Below are 25,905 nucleotides of genomic sequence, written 5' to 3' on the forward strand. Positions count from 1 at the left end.
TATATATATATATATATATATATATATAAAACCTTTGTATTTTTATATCAAAATCCAATGATGTTTTCTTCCTGTAAAACAAAATATGACATGTACTTACGTAAATTTGAACCAACCAGTTTCAACCAATAATATCAGAGTATTATAAAGATTCATTATTTGGCTAGTTAGAAACAGCATGGTATATCACTGTATCTTCAGGTGTTCAACACCTCAAACCTTGTTCTGTTTCCCCAAAATACCATGGTTACGGGCAAGAACAGCGGACTGCTTCAGCAACTACATGGAGCATAAGATGGAGCCTCACCTACTTCGAAAGTAAGTACCTTTACACTACCTTACAAATAATGTTGGCTTATTAGTCAGGACACATGCTGACAGCTGTGTTATGATAATTTATGGTCTAACTATATATAAAGTAGTGTAAACTAGCTCCACCTCCAGCAGCTACAACAGTAACATGCTGCTCTAACACTGATGCTTCACTATTAATAATCTAATGATGTCATATATAATAATATATCAGTCAGAGGGACCAAACCACTACTTTTACTGCAATACTTTAACTACATCACTACTTTTACCTGTAATGGAGTATTTTACATTTCTTTATTGGTACTTCTGCTTAAGTAAAGGGTCTGAAGACTTCTTCCACCACTGTCTATATTATAGGATTATTATTACTGATGTGTAAGTTTATAAGCAGCATTTTAAAGTTGGAGCTGATCAAGATTACTTACCACAATATAATGTTGTTATCGATAAATCATCTGTTTAATCTGTTACTATGCATCATATTTTATAATATAATCGTGTTTTATTTGTAAAATCTTAATCTGCAAAGTAAATTGAAGCTATTAAATAAATGTAGTGGAGTAGAAAAAGTACAATATTTGCTTTTGCAATGTATTGGAATAAAAATATAAAGTTGCAGAAAATGGACATACTCAAGTAAAGTACAAGTACCACAAAATTGTACTTTAATTTTTATGTAAAAATACCAACACTACAGTGTAAAATACTTAATTATACTTTTACTTAATTAAGATTTTTTTATGCAGCATCACCGCTGGTACAATGTTATTCTGGAGACACAAACACACACAGGACAGATGATTAGAGAAGCTGCACTGGTGTCACGTGTCCACCAGGTGTCAGTATTTACCTTTTATTTGAGTTACAGTAACTGCTTGATTGAGCAGCTGTGGAGTAAAAACACACCTGGAGAGGTCTCTCTTCACAGGAAGGATATGCTGAAGCTAGTTTGAAGCTTCAACAGTTAGTCAAATCAAGTGGATATCTTCCAAAGTTTCAGTGTTTTTATTATTGAACTCCCTCTTTGTGTTTCCCTGTTGAGCTGCAGGTGGAAGTATAGTAACAAAAAAGAGGGACTTTGGCACTAATAAGACTTTAACATTGAAAGATATCTACTTGATTTGACTAATTTGATGCTTCATATTAGCTTCAGATAAACTTTTAAATACATTTTTTGCACAAAGAGATTTGTTTATTAATGTATTTGTCAACAACGATAACTCCTCCTGTGGACTCCCATAACTGGAGGGGAAAAAAATAAAGAAACAGAAAATACAACATTTCACAAAAAAAATTGGGGGGTATTTTTTCAGTTTTGTTGGTGTGTTTCTCTTAATTTTATTGTTTTTCTGTTTCTGTTTTTTTTTTTTTTTTTTAATTTGCTATCTTTTTGTTTAGTTGGTATGTTTTCTGGAATGTTTTTTCTGTTTGGTTGGATTTACTTAAGAGTTGTACTTGTTTTTTTCTGTGTGGTTGGTATGCTTTTTAAATGTTTTTTTCTGTAAAGTACAGTAAATATTCTGTTTTTATGGTGTGTTTTTAAATGTTATTTTTTCTGTTCTGTCGGTTTGTTTGTTTTTTATTTAGTTGTTTTTTTTTTCTGTTTTGATGGTGTGTTTTCTGAAATGTTGTTTGCACACCAAGGCCACCATACCTATGTGTAAATCCATCCTTTTCATTCAGTTTGTTTATTAGAAGATAAGGAAAATCTGTGGGGTTTATTCCAGAAAGCAGGTCTTAACAAACTCTGACTGTAACTCTGAACTCTTAGTTGATGATCCCTGAGATGGGAAACTCAGAGTACATGCCCATCAGACTCTGTAACGTCTCCTCACACTGAGTCTCAGCGTTTGTCCCGCCCCTGTGACGAGGGAGTGTCCTGCAGTTGGAGTAAACTGTCGTCAAATACCTGCATCTCCATTCATTAGTGAGTCACAGGCACTGCAGGTTAGACAGCAGCCAAACGGCACACCTCATTATTCCAACTCAACAAACTGGACTGTTGCTATTTATTGAAATTGCTAAATTCTGATTTTATAACAGTCAGTTCATGACAACGGGATTTACTGCAGCTTCGGACAAATAGAGAAGGACAACTTTTAGAACACACACACACACACACACACACTTCTTCATGGAGATTGAAAGCATAGTGGCAAATAGTGCTCTTATTAAAGCCAGAGAAGGTAAGAGGCCTTCTTCATGTTTTTATACAGAAATGCCTGTTCTTGGAACCTGCTACATCTTCTTCAAATCCTTCCTTAAAAGATTATTTTATAAGAAAACTTTCTTGTGGATTTACCTTTCCATCTTTGCAATTTTATATCCTCCTCTGCTGTGAATCTCCAGTGTTTAAATGATCTTTTTGTTTGTCTTTATGGTCTCATTGTCTGTTTTTATTTGCTTGTTTTCTTTTCTCTGTGAAGCATTTTGTAACTATAGAAGAGTAACATACAAAGTTTTAATATTATGTAATAATATTTATGTATGATGTAAGAGGAGGACAGCTTATTATTATTGTATATACAGTATTATACCAATAATATGTTTATATTGCCACATCTAGACCAAACAAACATGCGTTGCATATGGTTTTAGATCAATAACACTTAGACTTCATTTTGCAGAATTTTCTTACGCACTCGGTGACATTATCTCAGTCAGGATCACAGGTGTAGACGTGTATCTCCAGTCATGTTTTGGTTGTGTGATCAGAAGACGGTGACTTCCCTAAACAACACAGTGTCAAGAGCTGAGGAATGATGAAACTGATCACAGATTAGACAAGTGAACTGATTGTTGCTCTGTTTACATGTTGCCATGCAAAGCTGGTTCAGTTTTACCTCAAAACATGCTTAATTTTAACCTTTCTGGGTTTAAGAATTCTGTTTCTCCACAGAGAAGATCTCCTGTGGCTGCCTTTGAACAAAATCTGAGCAGAAAGCTGCTCATTCATAGATTAGAAACATATTAGTTTTCATGAAAATGAACTATTGAAGTCTCCCTGAAAGCAACATGAATAGACTATATGTGCTGTTTTGTGGAAATTAAGATGTAATCTTCAAGTGACAGCATGGCCATTTAAATCTGAAAGAAAGTTACAGAGTAATGTGGTCCCACAGGCTTTGCTTACGTGTTCCCAGAGCTATTAATAGTTGCTTCACTGTACTGGAGCATACTATTGTCTGAAACCTGACAGGCTAGGCATGCATGTACGCGCGTACACATTTATGAAACACTGCTGATAGACAAGTTATTCATTATCATTTTACCAATGTATTTTCACAACATTTCCAGCTGAAACAGCTTTTCTTTTTTATTACGTTCTTCTCTGTCCTGTCTGGCTGCAGGTGGAGGCAGTAAAGGCAGAAGCTGGAAATGGAAAGAGATGCTTCGCTTTCCTCACATCACCCAGTGCACAGACCTGGCCATGAACATTGGTGTGTGCACGAGTGTGTTTTATAAGTCAGTGCGTGCCAGGGTTTGTTGTGTGATTTCACATCATGTTTTTAATTTTTTTTACCTTTCTCCATCAGAACGAGACTACTATAGTCTATGTGTGAAGCAGCCTATTGGCAAGAAACTGTTTCAGCTCTTCTGTCGGAGTCGGCCTGATCTGCAGAACTACATATCCCTCCAGGATGCTTTGGTACACTTGAAACTGTGAAAAAATATGATTTTAATATTTAGAGGATTTCTACTGTAAGAAATACAGAGTGAGTTAATGCTCAGAAAGAAGTACATGCAAACTGTGTCAGACTGTAATTTTACAGAATACAATTAGAATAAACACTGAAAAAGCACTGAAAAGATGACAAGACAGTGCATCACATTTGGGAGAACAAAGTCCAGAAATTGCACAACATTATTTATAAGGGCAGTGAAGTAAAAGCCTTTTAATGAAGTCCAGTCACACTGTGTACTGTGTGCTTCATGTAGTCTGTAATACAACACAGTTTGAGCATGGACTGAGACCATGCAACATGCAACAGAACGAGAAGTAAAAGGAAATATTGTATGAAAATGAAACATAATGAAGGCCGTCATGTGGGACAACAAAATAATGTTCATTGTAAACAGACTTAATGAGCAAAACAAGTTGAATTATGAAACTTTTTACAAAACTCTGCTGTAAATTTGGCACATTTGTAGTGTCACGATTAACTGTAAAAAACATAGAGTGTGTATATATATATATATATACAGTAGAAGCATCAGACAAATTAACAATGAAGCAAAAACTATGAAAAAGTTGGTAACTGAGCAACATTTGGATGCAGTATGAACAATAACATGCAGGAAAAAGTCGTAGGACAGACGTGTTGCTTTGCTGTGTCTTTGGTGCATTTGGTGCAGGATGTAAATTTCTGAGTCTGATGCCCTCATTAATAGGAACAGCTTTAGTACACAGGAAGTGATCGGTGCAAAAATGTAATTTTAGTCAGTTTTAATGACACAGTAATAACATTTTCCTATAAGTCCTCCTATTCAGCATTAATAAGCAATATATAAACACTGGTTTATAATGTTTATAATGTAGTTTTAAACAGATATAAGTGTTTATTAATATATATAATATAACTATAACTCCTCCCGTGGACACACATAGGTGTTTATTGCTGTATAAACAGATAATGAATGACAATATAGTAAAACACTGTTGTAATAATATAAAACATGTCTTCATTGGAGAAGATATACAACTACATACTTCATACATTAAAATGTTTTAGATGTTTATTCTGTACATGTGAATCTATTTCTTTTTTGTCTCCTTCAGGACGCATTTAGGACAAAGTCCGACGAGGAGAGGAGAGACTTTGGCATGAGCATCGTTCAGAGATTCCTCATGAGTCAGGTCTGGAAAACACAAGTCTTTACTAGTTACAGATACTTATGTGAATGGATCTTTTTTAATTGTAAATGTTTGTTTTTACTCCAGAGTAATACATCTCCATATAAATCCACCGAGAGACATAAATGCTGATTTTAACTGGTGGTACTAAACATAATAAATCACTGCTGGTGTTCTACACTCTGTTTTTAATACTGCATCCATGTTTCTTCAGTCCATTCAGTGTGTGCCCATCTTGCTGAGGCGTGAAAAGAGCTGCATCAAGAATCTGGAGTTCGATCCCTGCGTGGACGTCTTTTATTACTGCAGGGAGTAAGTCCATACATGCTGTCTGGTTATATGTGTGTGTATATATATATGTGAGTTTAAAGGTGCCTGTCAAACATGTTTTAAGACATAGAAAAATACTTGAAATCTTGCACAAAGCGATAAAGTGTCGTTCTACTATCAGCAGAGCAGATGGTCACACTGAGCCTGATTGCATCCTGCCACACAACACAAGAGCCACAGACTCTGAACAACAACCCACATTAGCTTTCCTGCTAAAGTCTCCTTTTTATTAAACATGAACACACGTTTTGTCCTGCAGCTTAGCTTGTTGAACGAGCCACCAAACAAACATTCACCAGGGAACGGTGCACCGCTAATGATAGTTAGCAGCTAGATAGCTAATTAACTGCTCAGCTTTGCCTCTGTTCGTACGGTGTAACACCAGTAGCCTGCTAGCTGCTTTCAATCAAACACAGACACCGACATACACAGAGAAGAGAGCAACATCCAACTGAAGGAACAAAAAACAAAACACATTTTTGTGTGCTTTAATAATGACTAATCTCTCTGTTTCATGGATTAGAGATCTACATAAATACCTCAGTGGAGAGCCCTTCAGCCAGTACCAGGAGAGCATGTTTTTTGACCGTTTTCTGCAGTGGAAGATGCTGGAGAGGTCAGTATGTTGGGTAGCTGGTTTATCTGCTTGTAGTTGATACACTCCACTGCACTGTTGACTCTGTGCCACAGGTTTTCTTGTAGAACAAGATTTTATATTTTAAAAATTTGTTCTTATCAAAATGAAAACAACCTGTCTTTCTCTTCAAGGCAGCCCATCACCAAGCAGACATTCAGACAGTACAGACTGCTGGGGAAAGGAGGGTTTGGAGAGGTAAGGCTGCAGTCACCTCACCATAAAGACACAATGGTTATGGTTGTTACTTAAAGCAGTGGTTCCCAACCTGGGGGTCGGGGCTCCCAGAAGGGGTCACAAGAATTTTCTCAGAATCATTTCTCTTAATTTATTGGATGATTTTACTTCTTCAAAACTCTCTGATATTTGTTGAATACTCGTACTTATTACTCAATAAATACTTAAATAAAACAAGGGGGAAAACAGTTTTTGGTGGGAAGGGTCACTAATGGAAGACTTATGCATCCAGTGATGAGGGGTCACAAGTACACATAGCTTTCTTTTAAGGTGGAGATTTTCCTTTGTTTTTCTGATAAACTGTCTCAAGTGATGTCATTTGAGTCTGCGTCAGTTGGAGTTGAAGACTACAAGTTTGAAAATGACCTCTGTAGCTCCTCATCTTTGCTGGATGCTAGCAGCTCCAGACTACATTAGCTGCTATTAGCATAACACACCTGAACGTCTGGGCAAACTGACGGCGGTCAAGTTGCATTGTGGGTGATGAGGGCACCAGATTTTAACAAGGAAGAAGAATGTGTGGAATAAAAAGAGGATATGTCTGGTTCTGCTGTGTTGATTTTGATCCTTAGAGCCTGACAATATTGATAAGAATCTAATGTTGATCTGTGAAGTGCTTTGTTTATGGTCACTCACAAGGATTGGTTTACCCAAATGAAAAGAAAAAAAAGCATTCACCTTTAGTGGTATCTGGCTTTTCAGAGCCAAAGGAAAATATTTGTGGCTGACAAACATTGATATCTAAACATGACTCAGAGTCTACAGCCATGCTAGCAGCTCTGAGAGACTCTGCACAGTGGTGCTTTGTGCTATGAATGCTAACTTTAGCATCTCAAGGTGGCGTTCAGACCGTCATCAGCTCTGTGTGAATAAATGCAGCCTGTCATTCATTTGGAACGGGAGCAATGCATTGACACAGCAAGGGTATCGCTGCAGAGAGCTCGGCAAAACACTGCAGGGTCGTCCAGCAAAACAGTTGGAACTGGTTTAACTTTTGCTGCAACACAAGCCGACGTCACCTAGCAAGGCACCGCATTGGCCAATCACATACATGCATGCACACATACTCACCATACTTTAACATTTGCTAATTAGCACAAAGTACAGCTGATGCTGGTGGGAATAAACCAAAATATCGAACAAATTATAATATTGACCTGATGATGGCACTAGATGAAAAGTCAGAGGATCATCAAAGTTATTACAACTATTCCAGAGAGGAACATGAATGTCTGAACCAAAACTCATCACAATGTATCCAATAGTTATCGAGATATTTCGCTATATGTGTGAACCTCATGGTTCATGGAGTACCAATTCATCCAGTAGATGTTGAGATATTTCACAGTTTAAATGAAAATTTTGATCTGATGGTGGTGCTACAGGAAAAGTCAGGAGACCATCAAAGTCAGTAGGATCTATCCTTCAGGAAACATGAATATTTTTACCAAATGTCATGGCAATCCATCCAGTAGTTGTTGAGATATTTTAAAAGTCACAATATCTTGGCCTCTGTCCTGCTCCTTTCAAACACCTGACTCGTCTTCGATACCGACAATAGTCTCAAAGACACACATGCCACAGTTTTACTGATCACATTCTGTTTTCTCTCCAGGTTTGGGCTTGTCAGGTTCGAGCCACAGGAATGATGTACGCTTGCAAAAAACTGGAGAAGACCCACGTGAAGAAGAGGAGAGGGGAGGCCATGGCTCTCAACGAGAAGGAGATACTGGAGGGGCTGGACAGTCGATTTGTGGTAAGTTTCCCGCAGTTAAGCTTTTGTTATTGGATCCTTTGGTTTTCTGCCCGTTTTCCAGTTTACACAAGGCTTAGTCTACAGCCAGGAAAAAACAAACAGTTTAATGGGCAAATGTTATTTCACAGTTCAAAGAGGTCAAAGACGTGTGTTTAAAGAGGAAATAATGTGGAAAAATGAGCGAGACGTAAGAAATACAGTCTTTATTTTTGTGAACATTTAGGTAGGTTGTCACTTCTGTACGGTTTTCATCGATGTTTGGCTTTGTCTTGGGGTTGTTTTAGTTTTCTCCTCTGAAACTGCTGTCATAGCTGAATCATCTGGTACAGGAGAAACAGAAAACTGGTAAAGTGTAGTTTATTTGTCATGATGGATAATAGCAAAAATAAATGTAATAAACGGTAATAGCAAAATAGCAATGTTCAGGTCATGTGCTTCTACTCTTAAAGGATAAGTTCACAATTTTTGAAGTCTGTCTGAAAACAACAGTGTAATGTGCTTTCAGTGTAAGTGATGGGGACCAAGATCTACAGTCCTGATTTTGTGCAAAACTGTATTCAAAAGTTTATCTGAAGCTACTATGAGGGCTTCAGTCTGGAAACAATCAAGTGTATAATCTCCAAAATATGTTTAATTATAACAGAACTTCCCTCCTTTGAGTTTCCCTGTTGAGCAACAGTGAAGGATAATAAAACACAGAGGGGGTTTTGTACTAAAAAGACCAACTTTGGAAGATGTTTTCACTAATTTGGATGACTGAAGCTTCAGATAAACATGTTTGAATACATTTTTACACAAAATGAGGACTGTGTATTTTGGCCTCCATCACTTACAGTGAAAATGCATTATGAAAGGATCTTTTATTTGTCAGTATGAACAGGAGGGATGATTACAGTGAGAAAAACTTGTTTCAATGCTCATTTTGGCACCTGACTCCTGTTTTAAGACACTTGAAATGTTGCAAATCTTTCCTTTAAATAAGTCTTCAAAGATAAACCTTAAAATACAGTCCATCCAATAGTTGTTGAGACATTTCACTAAGAAAACAAAAATGTTACCTTCATGGTGGCGCTGGAGTTTGTAGGATGCATCGTCTGGAGAACATGAACATCTACTAGGGGTGTGCCCGAATACAAATAGTGGGTTTTATACGAATATTTGTTTCATACAAATATTTTAAAAACTATTTGTTGGGGAGATAAAGCTGAGCTACTGACACAAGCAAAGTGCTCCCAATGGACTCTCCATAACCTGTTGTTCTCCTTCTCCTTTCCACAAAGTTAGGTTGTAAAAAATAGGCAATAAATGAAAAGTGTAAAGCAATAATTGTATTTGAAGTTCCTCCCTACACATTATACGGTGTGCTGTCTCTGTGTTATGGGTGTATAAATAGGTAGAGGTCTGCCTGCAGTGAGATGAGTAAAGTTTTAGCTCAGTAATCAGCGCAGTCGTCTATGATCTGGGAGACTCCAGTTCAAGACCTCCTTCATAAGGTAGTTTATTAATGAACACTTAAAAGTTTCATAAAACAAAAACAGGATTTTTAAGCCTCTTTCCACTTTTATTCGAATACAAATACAGATACAAATGATTTTGCGGCCTCAACAAATACAGATACAAATACAAATACTGGGATCTCTGCACATCCCTAATATCTGCGCAAAATCTCATCACAATCCATCTGACAGTTGTTGAGTTTGGAGTTTGGTTCAACTCTTCACATTCACTTTCTTGTCCTCTGTTTAGGTGAGTCTGGCGTACGCTTATGAGACCAAACACGCCCTGTGCATGGTGTTGACCATGTTGAGTGGAGGAGACTTGAGGTTTCACATCTATAACATCGGAACGCCCGGCCTGGATATCGACCGAGTGCAGTTCTACGCCGCAGAAGTCTGCTGTGGTTTAATCCACCTCCACCAGAAGTCAATAGTTTATAGGTAAGCGTATTTACAAACCGGCGACGCAATAAGTCACACCTCTACAGACTCTAACGCTGTGTTTTATCATCCAGGGATCTGAAACCAGAAAACATTCTCTTGGATGACAACGGTATGTACGACCTCAGTCAACACCTTTTGTTTGTTTTAGTGATCAGTGTGCAATAAATAGCAACGACTGCTACACCATAATAACCTAGAATCAGATCACATTCCAACCTCTGCAGACAGAACATGATGAAATTACTGACAGCCGCCCATTTGAATGATTCATACGATAACAGTCCTGCCACACAATCGCTCGTCCAATCAGATTCATTCCTCAGATGCGTCTGCTTGCTTTAAAGAAGGAAATAGTGTTGATGGTATTTTGACATGGGTACAAACAAAGGCAGGATGAGGAAGTAAAGAGTCTGTGGGAATCAGGTGTGGTGTCGTCTATTTTAAGAAACTTCTGCACCTGTTCCTTCATTCTTGGCAGCATGTTTGGAGACTTGGAACCAGCGTTCTTTTACATGCCTCAGTAATTACAAAATGACCAGTTAAAATACTTACAGTTGTCACACGGAACTGGCGTGCACTCTGACTTTACATAATACAATACAACTTGTATCATCAGTTTATAAACTGAAACTCATTTTGCATCTTTAGGCAAGTTTTAGTTCAAGAGATTTACACACAGATTAAACATACAGTCACACATATGACACAAAACAAAATACATATCACATCAGATCTCAGTTAGCAGCACACTGATAATTGGTTTAGCAACAGGACAGACTGGTGTATAAAAGAATTCTTCAGCCTGTTGCATTTAAATTGAGTGACTCTAAGTCACCTATTAGAGGGCAGAAGTTCATGCTGTCCATTTAAAACATGCGAAGGGTCAGAAGAGATACTGTTAGCAAGTCTAAGCACGCTCTTACTGCGAGATATTTGATATGAGCTACAATAACCTTTGCACAAACCCTATATGAGGAGTCCATGAAAGGGTGGCATCTATTATAACACCGAGATATTTGTATGAAGAGACTTGCTTAACTTCTACATTGTGGATTGTCACTAAAGGCAGCTGAAAATCAGGAGGAAGGCCAAAAATAATTTCCTCTGTCTTATTAGTATTGATAATAAGAGCATTTTTGTCACACTCTTCGATTAGCTAGTCAACATTACACTGGTTCAGTCCAGGGTCATCGCTGTCAGTCAGCAGAGACAGTAAGCTGGAATCCTCAGAAACTGGTTAGGCATACTGTAAAGCTGCAGGGGAGGGAAGTGGAAATTGATCAGGCAAAAGGGAAAGCAACCAGGAAACCAGTTCAGTTTTTTATTTTTGGGTTTTTTTCCCCCCCCTAAGGACACATCCGCATCTCTGACCTGGGCCTGGCTGTGAGGCTGTATGAAGGCAGTCTGGTGCGAGGCAGAGTGGGCACACTGGGATATATGGGTACGTATGTGACTCACATTACTGATGATGTACTGATGTCACCAGCAATCTGTTGATTTTCACCTCAGAGGCTGATTTCACCGAATGAACCAAAAAAGAAAACTGACCTGACAAACACATACAGATATAAAGCTTTAGGCACTCTTTGTCCTCCGTAGCTCATGTAATTTAATAATTTTATTTATATAGCACTTTTCAAGCATAAGCAAAAAGTGCTCTCCAGATTAAAATGATTAAGGTAGGTACAAAGTAAAAGCATATATAAACATATATAAACAAGTAAAATAAAAGAATTAAGCTCATATAAAGCAGGTAAAATGCCAATAAAAGAACAAACCTTGAATATTAAACAGATAAAAGTGCAAAATATATGGATGTGCATATAAAAAAAATAATAAAATGATACTAAATAAAATCAAAAAATTGTGATGACAATAAAATTAAATTAAACACCATACACCAATAATAATAACAATAATAATAATAATAATAATAATGAAAAGGAAATATAAAAGTGATGCATTAATGTGAAAGGTTGTTAAGTATAGGCCATCTTGTAAAAGTGAGTTTTGAGGAGGAATTTAAAGTGCAGTGTGACAAAGCAGAAACATAAAGCAGAACTATCAGATCAGTATAATATAGAAATACTAATGTCCTTAAGAACAAAGGCTACGTTCACTTTACATGCTGAAGTGGCCAAATCCAATTTTTGTACCTCTAACTGACTCAGATTAGATTTTTTCAGTGAAGTGTGAACAAACCAAATCTGATTTTTTCATATCAGATCAGGGCCACTTGCATATGTGGTCCTGGACCTGAATCTTATCTGATCTCTGGCTGTGCGACTGCTGTCAGGACGATCAGATCGGAGTCTGTGTGGTTTCTTTAACGCCTTGCTTCTCTGCACATATTGACGTCATGATTCAGTGTCGACACCTCGCAGCCCCAGTAAAAACAAAGCGAAGGCGTTCAATGGAGAGACCAGGAAGTTTCACATCTGTTGGACATTTGTGTAGAAGCTTCTATTGAAACCAAACTGGAAGGAGCCAAATGCTAACCAAATGCTGGCAGCCATGTTTAGAATGACTGTTGCACAAATTACATTAATCTTCTGGAACCAGATACATGTCACTTCCAAACAATAATGTGAACCATCAACACAAAAAAATCAGATCTGACTAAAAAACTTGTAGTGGAGCATTAAGACCTGCCATGTGTGATGGCGTGATAAATGCGTCTATGTGTGAGCGTGTTCATGGGAATGTAGAGGTTTGTGTGGAGAAAAGATCAGAAAAAAGGAGGGAAAGGACTAATGAAACAACAACACCGCTTCTAGCAGCAGAGCGGACACAGAGTTCATTGATTTGCATCCTGTTTGCAGCTCCGGAGGTGATCGGCCACGAGCATTATGGGATGAATGTGGACTGGTGGGGCCTGGGCTGTCTGATTTATGAAATGACCGCAGGACAGCCGCCGTTTCGAGCCCGAGGAGAACATCCGAAAGCTCCCGACATGGAGAGACGGATTCAGATGGAACAGGAGGAATACAGTGATAAGTTCAGCAAGGAAGTGAAAGACCTCTGCTCACTGGTGAGTTCTTAGAAATCCTCAGAAACTGCTCAACAGGCAGCTACATGAATATTTATATTTATTTTTCTCTCCTGTGATGTAGCTGTTGACCAAAGACCCCAGACAGAGGCTGGGCTCCCGGGGCTCAGGAGGAAGAGAAGTACAGTCACATCCTTTCTTCCGAAAAATCAACTTCAGGATGCTGGAGGCGGGACTTGTTGAGCCTTCATTTAAACCTGATGCAAGTTTCCCAAACAGACACAAACATACAATATCTCTACACACGTGTGTTTCTACTTGTTGTGCTGTTACGTAGTCTGACGTGGGCAGTGGTAGAAATACTCAGGTTTTTACATTTAAAAGTTGTAACACTACAGTGTAAAAATACTCCATTACAAGTGAAAGTATGGAAGTATTATTAGTACAATGTACAAACTTTTAATTTAAACTACATTTACATGTTTCCTATGAAGTTTCCAGGAAAAAACTAATTTTCTACTAATTATATAGAAAATAGAGACAAAGTTCTGTTATTTCAGCTCCAGTTTAGTTAATTATGTTGTGTTTATAAGCCAGTTGATTTCTAGAGGACAAAACTGCTTTATTTAAACCTAAATATTCAACATTATTCTCAACTTTATTCTTTATATATGCTGAATTGTATGTTTGCGTGCAGATAAATTTCACATTTTGAGCTGACCTCCTGTGCACTGACTAAAAGACTCTGTAGGTTACATTAACTATCACTACAACAACTGAACTTTATCTCTAATTTTGTGGTAATTAGTACCAAATTACATACATTCTTTTCAGTGAGCTTCCAAGGAAATTACACATTAATATAACATTTTTACCATTATAACCTTCATAGCTTTAAATTGTTAATGACTCATTTTATAGTTCTTTATAGATCATAGGTCATTTGAGCACTTTGTATCTTCTGGAAAAGGTCTCAATGCATCTAAATAAAAATAAATTGTAGACTTAATAGCTTGTAAAGCCTTTATAAATTATGCTTTATTGGAAAGATGTATCCTGCATTTCAATGTTTGTAATTTTAACTATTTTATATACTGTTGGTCACTTAATACACAGTATTTTATGAGCTCAACAAATGTTTTGTATGTGAAATCTTAATATTCACAGTAACTAGTAACTATAGATGTGAAATAAGTGCAACTACCTATAAAACTGGACTTGAGTGAATGTGGAGGTGGGAGATAGATGACAGAAAAACTGAATTTAAATGTATGTTCACTGTATGTCGTCCTGTGGTTTTACTACTCCAGCCCAGACTGGTGTACTGCAGCGATGTGCAGGACATCGATGAGTTCTCCACAGTGAAGGGAGTCGTTCTGGACCAAACAGACAACAACTTCTACTCCAAGTTCAACACAGGCAGCGTTCCTATAAGCTGGCAGAACGAGGTGAAGTCATTTCTACTTAACGTCGTACAATCTGTCCAGACACAATCTACAAAGCTCACTGTCTTTTCTCTCGCTTCCATATATAGATGATAGAGACAGGATGTTTCAAGGAGCTGAATGTTTTTGGCCCTGAGGGGTCTCGATCTCCAGATCTGGACTATTCCCAGACCCCTGAGAACCCCAAACGCAGCCTGTTGGACCGAATCTTCCGCAGACATGTAAGAACACAGTCTACTGCTTCTCACAGTGTGTGTATGTGTGTATTTATATGAACGCTGTGTATTCCTCTCTCCATCCGTAGCATCCTCCAGAGCCGTCAGAGGAAAGCAGACAGAATTTGGTGTCCAATGAAACCTACATGACGTCAGAAATACTCAGCACTGCCCTCTAAGGACCGTCACAGTACAGACTGCTCTAAAGACACTGAAAAACAAACAACTAGCATCCGCTGTAGCAGTAAAGGACAGCTGAGGTAGTTTGGATGTTTTGATGTGGGGTTGTATGAGGTAGTTATCAATGGTCTGTGTATTACCTGCAGTAGATTTGGGTGGACACGCTCCCAGTTTGGAGAAGCAAACAGGAATACCGACCCAAAACTACTGCAGGTAACACACAGACTATGGATAACAAACTCATACAACCCCACTTCAAAATCTAAACTATCCCTTTAAATCACAGCATAGCATGTTTCTTTGTGTTTTGTTCTCCTTACACTGACAGCTACACTATAATAGCACTTTCTCCTTCATCTGTTCTCAGTTAAAACCCGTGTTTAATTTTACTGTTGGGTTTCCATTCATTTTAAAGTCTAACTGAAGTCATATTTATTCCTTTTTTAAGTAAAAAATAATGGCAGCCTGTTTTTTAAATATATCGTTAATAGTTTTTTTTTTTTATTATTAATAAAAAGGAACAAAAAAGGTCTTTTGGGGAAATATCAGAAATGCTCCTTTTTGTCTCAGCCAGCTGTTGGTGTCGGTTTGATTGACAGCAGCTGGCTTGCTGCCGGTGTTACACCTTACAAACAAAGTAAAAAAACTGCTGTAGCTACAAGTCATGGACAGACAGTGTGATGTTAGCAGTGGTGTTAAAGAGTAAGAACCAAACCAGCATCTAACAGGTCTGACGTAACATTTTCAGGTATGTTTACATGCTGTTCAATGAACTACAGCTGAGCAGCTAATTAGCTATCTAGCCTGCTAACTAGCGTTAGCCGTGCACTTTTCCATAGTGAATGTTTGTAAGTTAGATAAGAAGGAGACTTTAGCAGGAAAGCTAATGTGGGTTGTTGTTCAGAGTCTGTGGCTCTTGTGTTGAGTAGCCAGATGCAATCAGGCTCAGTGTGACCGTCTGCTCTGTGATGATAGAACGACACGTTATTGACTTATGAAAAGATTTGATTTGCTGTACTGAAGGACTCCAATGATTTACAGAGCAGACAAAGAAATGCAATTTAATTTCAGTTGGACTTTAAAAACAAATTATGTCAGTGGCTTTTTGTTAAGTACTTGAATTTTGATATTGGTAGCATGGCACATGAAGCTATTTAACATTAATGTAACGCAGCTGTTCCCAACCTGGAGGTTGGAGCCCAAGATATGAAGTTCGCCTGACTTTTTTTTTTCCTTGTTGAATATGTATACATTAATCTTTCGAGTTGATTAATCAATTAGTTGTTCAACACGGCAACAATTTTGATGATTGATTTATCGTATAAGTTTGTAATTTTTTTTTTTAAGCTACGATGCAAAAAATGTAATTCACGTTCCTTTCTGGTTACAAATGTGAATATTTGCTGATTCTCTTATATGTTAGTAAATTAAATGTTTGTGTTTTGTGCTGTTTTGTATGAACCGTCTTGTTGATTTTTGTGTTTTAATGTACATATATGTATTGTTGAGTTTTGTGTGTATTTTATGTACATTAAAGGCCAGTCTAGGGACAAGCATCGCACACCAGGCTGTAAATGCTGTTATGTGGCATTACTTCATGGTATACATTTGTCCCTACACAAATAAACATTAAATAAATGTTTGATTTTGGATTGTTGGGCATGTTGTTATGGTCATTCTTCAATATTTCTGAATCTTTGTGTGAAATCCAGACTCCATTAATGAATTTAACTTCATCCGTGTTGCATTTTTTTTTATTTAACCCAGAGTATAAAACAGTAAATAAGTGACACACATTGTAAAACAAATAAAATTAGCAAAAAGACAGAATATACTAAAGACTGCAGAACCACTTCCTGTCTACAGAAGAACTGTATGAATTAGTTACATGGGTCTGTTTTGGCTGCAGAACATTGTGGGCTTTAACATGATAACTGACATCAAGTGTGATATCTATGACTTCAAAATATACATATCTTAAAGCAGAGCACCAGAAATAAGATGATTTAGTTGTCCGACGTTCGGTGTGGAATGTCTGTTGATGCTACACTAACAAATGATGATATGCTGCCATCCATTATTAGCTTGTGTGATCCGTTTTTTAGCACAAATTCATGAGGTTTTAACTTCCTGTCTGGCAAAACTAACATCACAGGAGCTTTTTCGACCTACACTTTATTGCGGTGTGTGGAGCTTAGATTTTACTGTCTGAAGGCAGAGTAAAGTTTGGACTTGGGGGGAGTGGTGGGGGTTTCTGTGCACTGAAGTCAGTATCTTCATGTGTTCATCCTTCCCATGGAGGGCTACGTCGTCCGTCCACATCCGTCTCCACGTGGTACAACATATCAGCCAGTGTGTGTTCGATCACAGCTCCCCAGCCCATGTCACTCATCTGAAAAAACAATGAAACAACAGATCTGTGAAAGTCCCTGTCAGGTTTTTAACGTCTGGGAAAGGAAGAGGAAGAAGCTCTCACCGGCTGGTACTTTACATCCTTCGGAGGGTATTTGAAATTTGGCCCAAAATTGACTGACACCTTAAAAGAGAGATGGTAAACTTTAACAAACAAACAAACAAAACCTATAAGAAAGCACAAAAAGCATCATTAATACAACAGATGTACTGACCGTGCAGCTCTTGTAGAGTGAGATGGCGGGGAAGTAAAGGCCTTCAAACAGGTTTTCAAAGGCGACACCTTGATTCACTCCGTTTTTATAGAAGATCATCTGAAAAAAACAGGATCCGCGAGTTAACAGCAGCGAAAGTTGTCAACGTTTCTAACTGGATTTTATTTCAGAAAGGTTTTCTAACCCTGCTGGGGCTCATGGACTTCAGGCTTTTCTCTGCTTTGTCCACATAGTCCTTTTCCTCAAAGTACAAGTAGCTCTTGAACTTAATTAGCGCCTGAGAAGAGAACACAGTAAAGATTAGATGTCAGAATAAAGATGTGTGCTTAGTCAGATGTTCTCATCATGTCTCAGGCGTTACCTTGTCCTTGTATGTATCCGGCAGAGCTTTGGAGGTCTCTGTGCCGTCGGGCAGCTCTATGAAGAAGCCCAGCGTGTCTCCCTGACCGTAGCCCGAGGAGTAATGTTTTCCTAATGACTGGTGGAAGCGCGTTCCCTTCTTACTGCGCCATGAGTAGCTGAACTTGTCGTAACCCAGAGGAGCCTGCAGGTTACCTACAATATGAAAAGGGGGGAAAAAAATGTCTTAACATTTTAAGAATTACTGGAATGAGGAAAATATCAACACTGAGCCCAAACTATCAGCTCAGAGTGAGTATGTATGCAGAGAGTCTCATATTCAGGAAGCACCTGTGTTCAGCTGGAGTCAATTTACACCAAACATCATTTAAAAAATGACACATGAGTTCATCTGTACTAGAGGGTGACATCTGTTAAGTAGTCTAGTATTTACGTGAGAAGCAGGTGTTAAGTTGTCAGGATCAGGGTGGAATGATGGGAAAACTGCAGTGGATGAAGTCATATGTTATATTAATACATCATGTGACAGACGTCGTATATTCTGCAGCCGTTTTCAACACTGTCATCAGAGCCGGCTATCGAGCCGTGATATCTTTAGAGCAAAATGTTTCTCACTTGGTCAGATTCTTCGTCTCACACTTCCTCTTTGTTGATGTCGTATTTGATTTCCTGAACTAAATCAGGAAGCTTTTCGAATATGCATTTTATTTAGGACTAGGTGTTAAACACTTGTGCTTCAAGAATTCTGACATACTTGTTAAATGGGAAAAAAGTTGTTGGAAACATGTTGGGAAAAGTAACACTTTGACGTTCAGTACAGACACTCAGGTACTGTCAGACAATACACTCAGTGCCATGATATATAAATGATGTATAAATTAGTTTTACCCGTTATGCTCTTTACACATATTGAAGTTAGTATATAGAATCTCAATCTATAATCTATTCTTGATATAGATCAGGAATAAAAGTGACGAGACTGGATCAGTTGTGCAGGATCATACAAATCATGTAAATTCCTCTTTTATTATTTTAATTATTTAAAACTAAACATTAAAAAGTCGTCCACAACTATTCTGATATCTTTAATAGGAATATTCATATACTATTCATAGACATATACATGAATGTACACGGAGGTGTTTCTGTTGCTGCATCTCTGAATATGTCTGCAGATGATTTATGTACATTTTTGATTGATTTGCTGATTATTTTGTCAACAGAGCAATTAATCATTTTGTCTATAAACGGCCTGAAAATGATGAAAAATGCCCGTTTTAATTTCCTGGAGCCCAAGCTGACGTCCTCACATGTCTCATTGTTGCATTTTTCCTTAAAAAGAAAAATGACTAAAACGATTATTCGATTATCAAGATAGCTGCCGATTAATTTTCTGTCAATCGACTAATTGATTAATGGTTGCAGCTCTGTTGTGATCATATTATTCCTAAAGAGGTGTGTGTGTGTGTGTGTGAGTATGAAGAGCTACTGACCGAGCGGTTGAGACCAGCCGAGCCGGGCTGCGGTGTCTGGAGGCATGTCCTCAACGGAGACCTCGAAGTACCAGGCGCCTTTCCGTACGCCGTGGGAGGCTCGCACCATGGAGTAACCCTTCTCACCCGTCACCGTCAGACGGTCGTCAGATATCTTCAACTGAGGCGCTGCAACATGAAAATACTGTGTAGCGGCTTTGTACACAATCCTCTAAAGTATAAACATGACTTTAAAGAAAAAGTAACTTCATTTAGACATTAAACTGTTTTATCTCTCCATTTCAAGGTTAAACCGCCATTTCTAGCCGTGTTTTTGACCGTGGAGTACCTCTGTCATGTAAGGCCAGCAGCACCCTCTCGTACAGACAGGCCCGGTACAGATCACCAGGGATGGGTTTGCCAGCCCAGCAGTCCAGCTCCAGCTTCTCCGGGTCCGGAGCGTGGGGGTCCGGTTCTGCCAGGATGTAACGGTACCCGTCTTTATTGAAGGGGTGCTCTAGCGGGTAACCGTGAGGAGGCAGGCGCTGGGCCGAGAACAGGGGGTCGCTGCAACGAGGGAGGAAGAGTACTTCACTGGGTTATACATCATCTGTTATTCCATACATTTATATTCCGTGTCAAAACCTGGTGCCTACATTACCCACAATGCAACTCAACCGCCATCAGTCATGTCTGTGATTCAGGTGTGTTATGCTAGTAGCGGCTAATGTAGCCTGGAGCTGCTAGCCTCCAGCAGATATGAGGAGCCACAGAGATCATTCTCAAACTTGTAGTCTTCAACCCTGACTAACGCTGACTCAAGTGACATCACTTGAGGCAGTTTGAGTGATACAAAAGGCTGTTATACTACTTTTTATACACCTGGAAACACACTTTAGCGTGTAAAAATAGTGGAGTTCCTTTTTGAGTTATAGTAAACCGACACAACAGAATATTTGCTGTTAACATAAACTGAGTGTGTGTGTGTGTGTGTGTGTGTGTGTGTGTGTGTGTGTGTGTGTGTGTGTGTGTGTGTGTGTGTGTTTTCAGGTCTTTTACCTTCGGGTTCTCTTGGTTGCTCCTGCAGCTGTTCCCTCCTGTTGCTGCTGCTGTTTACGTTTAGCTCCTCTTCCTTTTCCTGGACCTGGAGCCAGAGCACCTTCAAACACACGACACAGGTTTTACTACTGAACATGAGGAAATACAAACTGACACACTGACACACACACACACACACATTATTGGTGCCTCCTGAGCACTTGGAGAGCAGCTTTAAAAAAAACTGAATTTGGAGTCAGGAGAGACACTCTGCTGCTATATCAACTAAACATTTAATGTCGGTCCTACGACAGTTGAGTCACATGATTTTACACCAGGTGGCATCGTTACTACCAGCAGGTGAACTGTGTTAATTGATCTTTACAGCTTCAAAACCTTATCAATGTTATTATCTCCTGCTCCTGTTTACAGGTACATTCGTTCAGATATACTTTAAGAATTGTCTTATCATAACCGTTACACACCAACACTGTAAAGACCGCCACTGAACACACACACACACACACGCTTACACACAGTGAAAGCAGGTTATTAGGCGTTCGGTGTACACGAGGAGACAGCAGGCACATAAAGGCAGGAATTAGTCCGCATGGCATTTTCCAAACACTATCAGCCTCTTATAAAACCTCTTCAATGTGACCCAGCCAGTAAAACTGATACTACTCAGATTCCTCACAAAATTTAACTAATTAACTGTTACCAGTTTACTAAGAACTCAAGAAGCAAAGCGCTGGCTGACGACATTAAACTTCTCATTTTTAAGAAAAGCAGCTGATTAATTGTTGTATCTGTTTCTCTATTTTGTATGTAAAACCACATCTGATCACTAGAGCTGCAATGAGTTGTACATTAATCGATTAGTTGATCAACAGGAAATGCATCAGTAACTGTTTTAGTCATTTTTTTTAAACAAAAATGTAGAATATTTGCTGGTTGCAGCTTCTCCAGTGTGAGAATTTGAAGCTATTTTGACATTTTTCACTACTTTTTTTGACATTTTATAGACAAAATGATTCATCAAGAAAATAATCTGCAGATTAATCGACACGTCAAACATTAAAATATTCCACAAAACATTATATCCATGTGGAAAACAAAGTAGTTGTTATTACATCTGGGACAGTCTTCGGTTTATTGAATAAAATACATTAAAACTATGTAAAGTTATTTTTAAAATCCTACATAATCTTCAAAAACATCACTATCATCCTTCCTGACTACAAACGGCTGTAAACACTGAGGTCTCAGAAGTAGTTTTAAATCATTTAGCATGTGGCTGATGATGGTCTGACCCAAAAAACTACAAATGGAGAAGAAGGAGGAAGAAGAGGAGGACGAGGCTAATTAGTATTGGATGAAAGCCGATGACAAAAATCAAAAAAATGGCGTTCTGCTCTCACACATGTTCAGAGGGCAGAGCGTCATTTCAGTGAGGAGATTTTTTTTTGGGGGGGGGGGGGGGGGATTCAGAGCCCATTAGCAGCAAGCCAGAGACAAGGAAGATATGTTCACCGATCAAAAAAGGAGGAGGGCGGGGGAGGGGGGGCAAAGCTTTTGGGAGAAGGGCGACGCACCAAACAGATGCAGAGAGCAGACATAGGGGTGGGGGGGGGGTGAAAGGGAAGAGGGGGGTGGGGGTCACAACTGGACGTGGATGAAGTTGCCCACAAGATGCTTATTGAGGATCAGTTTGGCTCGTGTTTTGGTTTGAGCTGTGGAGGGAGGGGGGTCGGGGGAGGGGGGGGGGCAAACTGAAGTCTGATTGGAACCTCAAGGCCAACTTCTATCCAGAAGGGTTACAAGACAAAAAAAAACCACACTGATCAGCCCCAGATGCCAAAATACCACATATTCACCTGAGAAAGAAGATCCACCTGGAACACAATGCACAGAATCACCATGGTCACATGACATTTAACACCGTCTCACGCTCAGTTTGGACTTTATACGGACATTATTTATGTCATATTTTCTCCCCTCTTTTGGCCTTTGTTGATATCAAATAGTTTATTTTTTATGTGTTTTATATTCTTACCATTCAGCCCACCAGCAGTGGGAGTTGCAGTGGTTTGTTTCTGTGTGTCATATGAAGGTCCGATGTTTGCCAGGTCCTACAGAGAAATAACTTTAATTATATATATATTCATGTAAACAAATACTTATGTGCTACAGCAGGGAGGTACAAACCTGATCCAACAGGCCAAATTTAGGGTATTCCTCCTCCGGGTCTTTACTGCCGGGATCAGGATGTTCCTTCACTAGGAAAACATCTCGCTCTTTACTCTGCAAAATAAACACAAGTACTATTAAACTACTGATATAGAATAAAAGTAATAATGATTTTATTATCTACTTAATTCTCTGTGTACTGGACTGTTTTTCCTCACAATACATCACAACATTACCATCGTCTTCACTATGTTGTTGGGCCAGGTGAGCTTCCCTGGTCTCTGACGAGTTGTCATGCACTCCCAATACTTGTCAATGAATGGTATGATATCCTGCCACAAAAATAAAAAAACAGACAAATATTTCCATCAGTGACAAAGTTTTCACACAGTCAACTACAACACAACATGTTCACCTTCTTGACGCTGTTTATATTTGCATAATTCCACCGTTTAAAGCCACAATTGCACAGAAATTATAATGGAATTATGCAGTGTAAGATGCACCAATCTGTTGTGAGTAGAGTGTGTCCAACCATTATGAATGTGCAGATTTTTATGTTTCATAAAACGTTACATTAATTAAAAATCAGCCCTGTTTCATTAGCCGATATTTGTTTACATTTTTGCAAATTGGCCGTTAAAAGTCATGTGAATCAGCTGTTAGCAGCTGCTGTTTGCAGTGTAACATGGATGCACAGACGACTGTCACTGGATCACTGTGATACTGAAGAAAACTTCTCAGGCAGGTTCTGAAATGTCTTTGTTCTATGATTTCTAAGTCGATTTATGGAGGTTTTATTGGCGATTCACATCAGAGACGATGATATCCTCAGGAAATGTAAATCACACTGAATCTAAAAATGTTTGTCTTTGTGCTCAGATTTGACTCAGTTACGACTCAAAGAAGGTGACGAGTTTTGATGCAAAGTGCGTCTCTCGTCTCTCCCTCCGAACCCTCTTAAACTCCCTTGCATCCCCCTGGGGAGGCACCTGTATCAGGCCATGATAGCAATAATCTTAAATCTAGCTGTGTATATACATTTTATTTTTTAATGCCTTCCTTTTCATTTACATGAAGTTTTTATTATGATTCCAAACAAATTTCTTGCAGGAAAACACTGATTTTTTTGTAATTTAATAAAAGTTGCATGAATCTCCTCTTTATGGTGGATTGCTCTTTATTTGTTGCAACTTCCTGACTACTGGTCAAGATCTGGCGTCAACCAAACATAATATCCACTAAAAATCAAGTTTAAAATATATTTGAAAAGCCTAATATTGCATACAATTCATCACAGGTCTTTACAGGGCAACATCACCACCATCACGAGTTTGTGAAACCGTGTTACACTCACCTTGTCCTTGGGGAACATGGTCTTTGGGTGCTCATCTTGTGTTCTGGACCGCCATGTCAGGTTTGCCAGGGCTGTGAGACACATCTCCTTCAAGTCTAAAATACACAAAACTATCATCAGTTTGTGTGACCGGTACTGAAGATTAAAACATTAATGCTGTGTGCAAGTGTCACAAAGCTTAAATCCACTTTTAATTCAATTTCAGGAGGTTTTTAACACATAAAACACCTACTCGCTTGTTTCCTGAGGAAGTATGTGTTGCCACTGTGATGGCAAACGTTGCAGTGAAACACATAATTGGTCATAAAGGGAAGACAGGTCCTGTAGAGAAAGACGAGGGTCAACGACTGTGTCATGAAAACTGTCAGTAAACAGTACGAGTCAAAGGTTTGGACACGCTCTCTCATTCAAGGGAACAGGAAGGTGTGTCCAAACTTCTGACTGGTGCTGTAGTTGCTGATATTTCACTGATCGTCATCATTTTTGAATATACGTACGCGGTGTCGATGCCAAACGTGTCTGCGGTGAACCACTTCATACACAGCGCACACTGCAGCTCCACCTCCCCCAGCTGCCTCCCGCTCTCCTCGTCTCCGGATCCAGTTAGAGCATCAGCAGCCTCCGAGCCTTCGCCAGCTGTTTCCTGTGACAAAGAGAGTCTCTTCATTAAAACAGCTTCTATATGATCATTTGTAACAAAGTCATGGAGAGCGTGTAGTGATGTAATAAACAATAAAACCAGTCGCATTGTCAGTTAAAAGGAAACTTTAGGCAAGATTACCATTCCCTCTTTGCCGTTTGAAGATTCAGTATCCATGTTGGTTGGTATTTCCCCAAATGTGGCATCACTGTAAGTCAACAAGAAGATTAATCAGATAATTAACCAGCTATATACAGCTGTATAAAGGTTTTGTACAGTCAAAAATGATAAAAGGTGTAATAATGTCAGTTTTCACATATTCCAGTAAGTTTGTGGGTTTGACAGAGACAATATTGGACACAAAATATTAAAGAAAACTGATTTTTGTTCACAGAGGAGGTCAATCCACTTGATATAACTAACTCAGACTGCTGAAGCCTCATATAGGTTTCACATTTAGATGCATTTTTGCACAAAATGTGGATTTTGGCCTCCATCACTTACACTGAAAGCACATTTGAAGGGGATCTTTTAATAGCCAGTATGAAAAACCTCTTTCACTAGTCATATAGACACCTGACTGTTGTTTTAAGACACACTTGAAAAATTGTGAACCTGTCCTTTAAACACAACTAAATATTGTGAGTCAGAGGCTTTTGTGCACATTTTAAGTACTTTTTTAAGGTAAAACATACATTTGTATGGCAAAATACTGTTTATGTGACAAAGCAAATGTGAAAAAGTCGGATTTTGTTCATATTTTGACCAAATATGCAGTTTTCACTCACAATATGCACTTAAACTCAGCATAAGGAGATATACTTTAATGCTAAGTGGTGTATTTATGATGAAAAATACATGTTGCTTAATGAAGTCAAACTGAAACTGACATTTTATTCAAACGGAGTCTCGCTTTAAGAGATTTGAACACCTGGTTGCTTAATTCGAGGTCCATAATAATACATAACAAGTATTAAAATATTCCTTATATACTTAATACGTTTGACGATAAACAGAATAACTTTAAACTGTCAATTTTTAACTGTAAAGATGTTTTTCTCATTACAAAGAGCAACAGAGCTGTAACGTTATCTGGACGCGCTAACGGTAGCTAGCCAGCTTTCTAACAGCTTTTACGGCTAGAAAACAGCGTATATGCGGGTTATATTTACACAATTAATAACAAATATATCCCGCAGCCTTGTGAAAGTAATGAATATTTAACATGAAGCAGACAAACCCCTCTCCGGTCTCCGGTTCGGTCGTTGAAGCACTGCCCGCCTCTCCCTCAGACGCCATGTTTCAAATCAATGAAAACAACAAAC

At 38.6% G+C, this 25,905-nt stretch overlaps 2 protein-coding genes across 3 annotated transcripts; one reads left to right on the forward strand and one right to left on the reverse strand.

Moving 5' to 3' along the window:
* The first annotated feature begins 1,887 nt into the window (after nt 1-1,887).
* On the forward strand, nt 1,888-15,262 carry grk5 (G protein-coupled receptor kinase 5). Its single transcript, XM_067574912.1, has 16 exons — nt 1,888-2,501; nt 3,666-3,755; nt 3,852-3,964; nt 5,096-5,173; nt 5,385-5,482; nt 6,024-6,116; nt 6,269-6,332; nt 7,987-8,127; nt 9,874-10,064; nt 10,139-10,176; nt 11,419-11,508; nt 12,890-13,098; nt 13,181-13,318; nt 14,367-14,504; nt 14,591-14,722; nt 14,806-15,262. Exons 1-16 carry the CDS (start codon nt 2,450-2,452, stop codon nt 14,893-14,895), a joined length of 1,755 nt encoding a protein of 584 aa, XP_067431013.1. The 5' UTR covers nt 1,888-2,449; the 3' UTR covers nt 14,896-15,262.
* Nucleotides 15,263-17,179: 1,917 nt separating this feature from the next.
* ash2l (ash2 like, histone lysine methyltransferase complex subunit) lies at nt 17,180-25,905 on the reverse strand. 2 transcript variants are annotated; one of them, XM_067574536.1, is made up of 17 exons: nt 25,821-25,905; nt 24,722-24,788; nt 24,438-24,583; nt 24,173-24,261; nt 23,941-24,035; nt 22,820-22,915; nt 22,602-22,697; nt 22,450-22,525; nt 22,271-22,288; nt 20,415-20,514; nt 19,705-19,922; nt 19,377-19,544; nt 17,885-18,078; nt 17,708-17,800; nt 17,524-17,622; nt 17,373-17,432; nt 17,180-17,288 (listed from the first exon to the last, which is right to left on the reverse strand). In XM_067574536.1, exons 1-17 carry the CDS (start codon nt 25,877-25,879, stop codon nt 17,181-17,183), a joined length of 1,782 nt encoding a protein of 593 aa, XP_067430637.1. In that variant the 5' UTR covers nt 25,880-25,905; the 3' UTR covers nt 17,180. The 2 variants fall into 2 exon arrangements, with proteins under 2 accessions (XP_067430637.1, XP_067430638.1); XM_067574537.1 differs by lacking the exon at nt 22,271-22,288.

Source organism: Thunnus thynnus, chromosome 19 (assembly GCF_963924715.1).
Source record: "Thunnus thynnus chromosome 19, fThuThy2.1, whole genome shotgun sequence".
Classification (NCBI taxonomy): domain Eukaryota; kingdom Metazoa; phylum Chordata; class Actinopteri; order Scombriformes; family Scombridae; genus Thunnus; species Thunnus thynnus.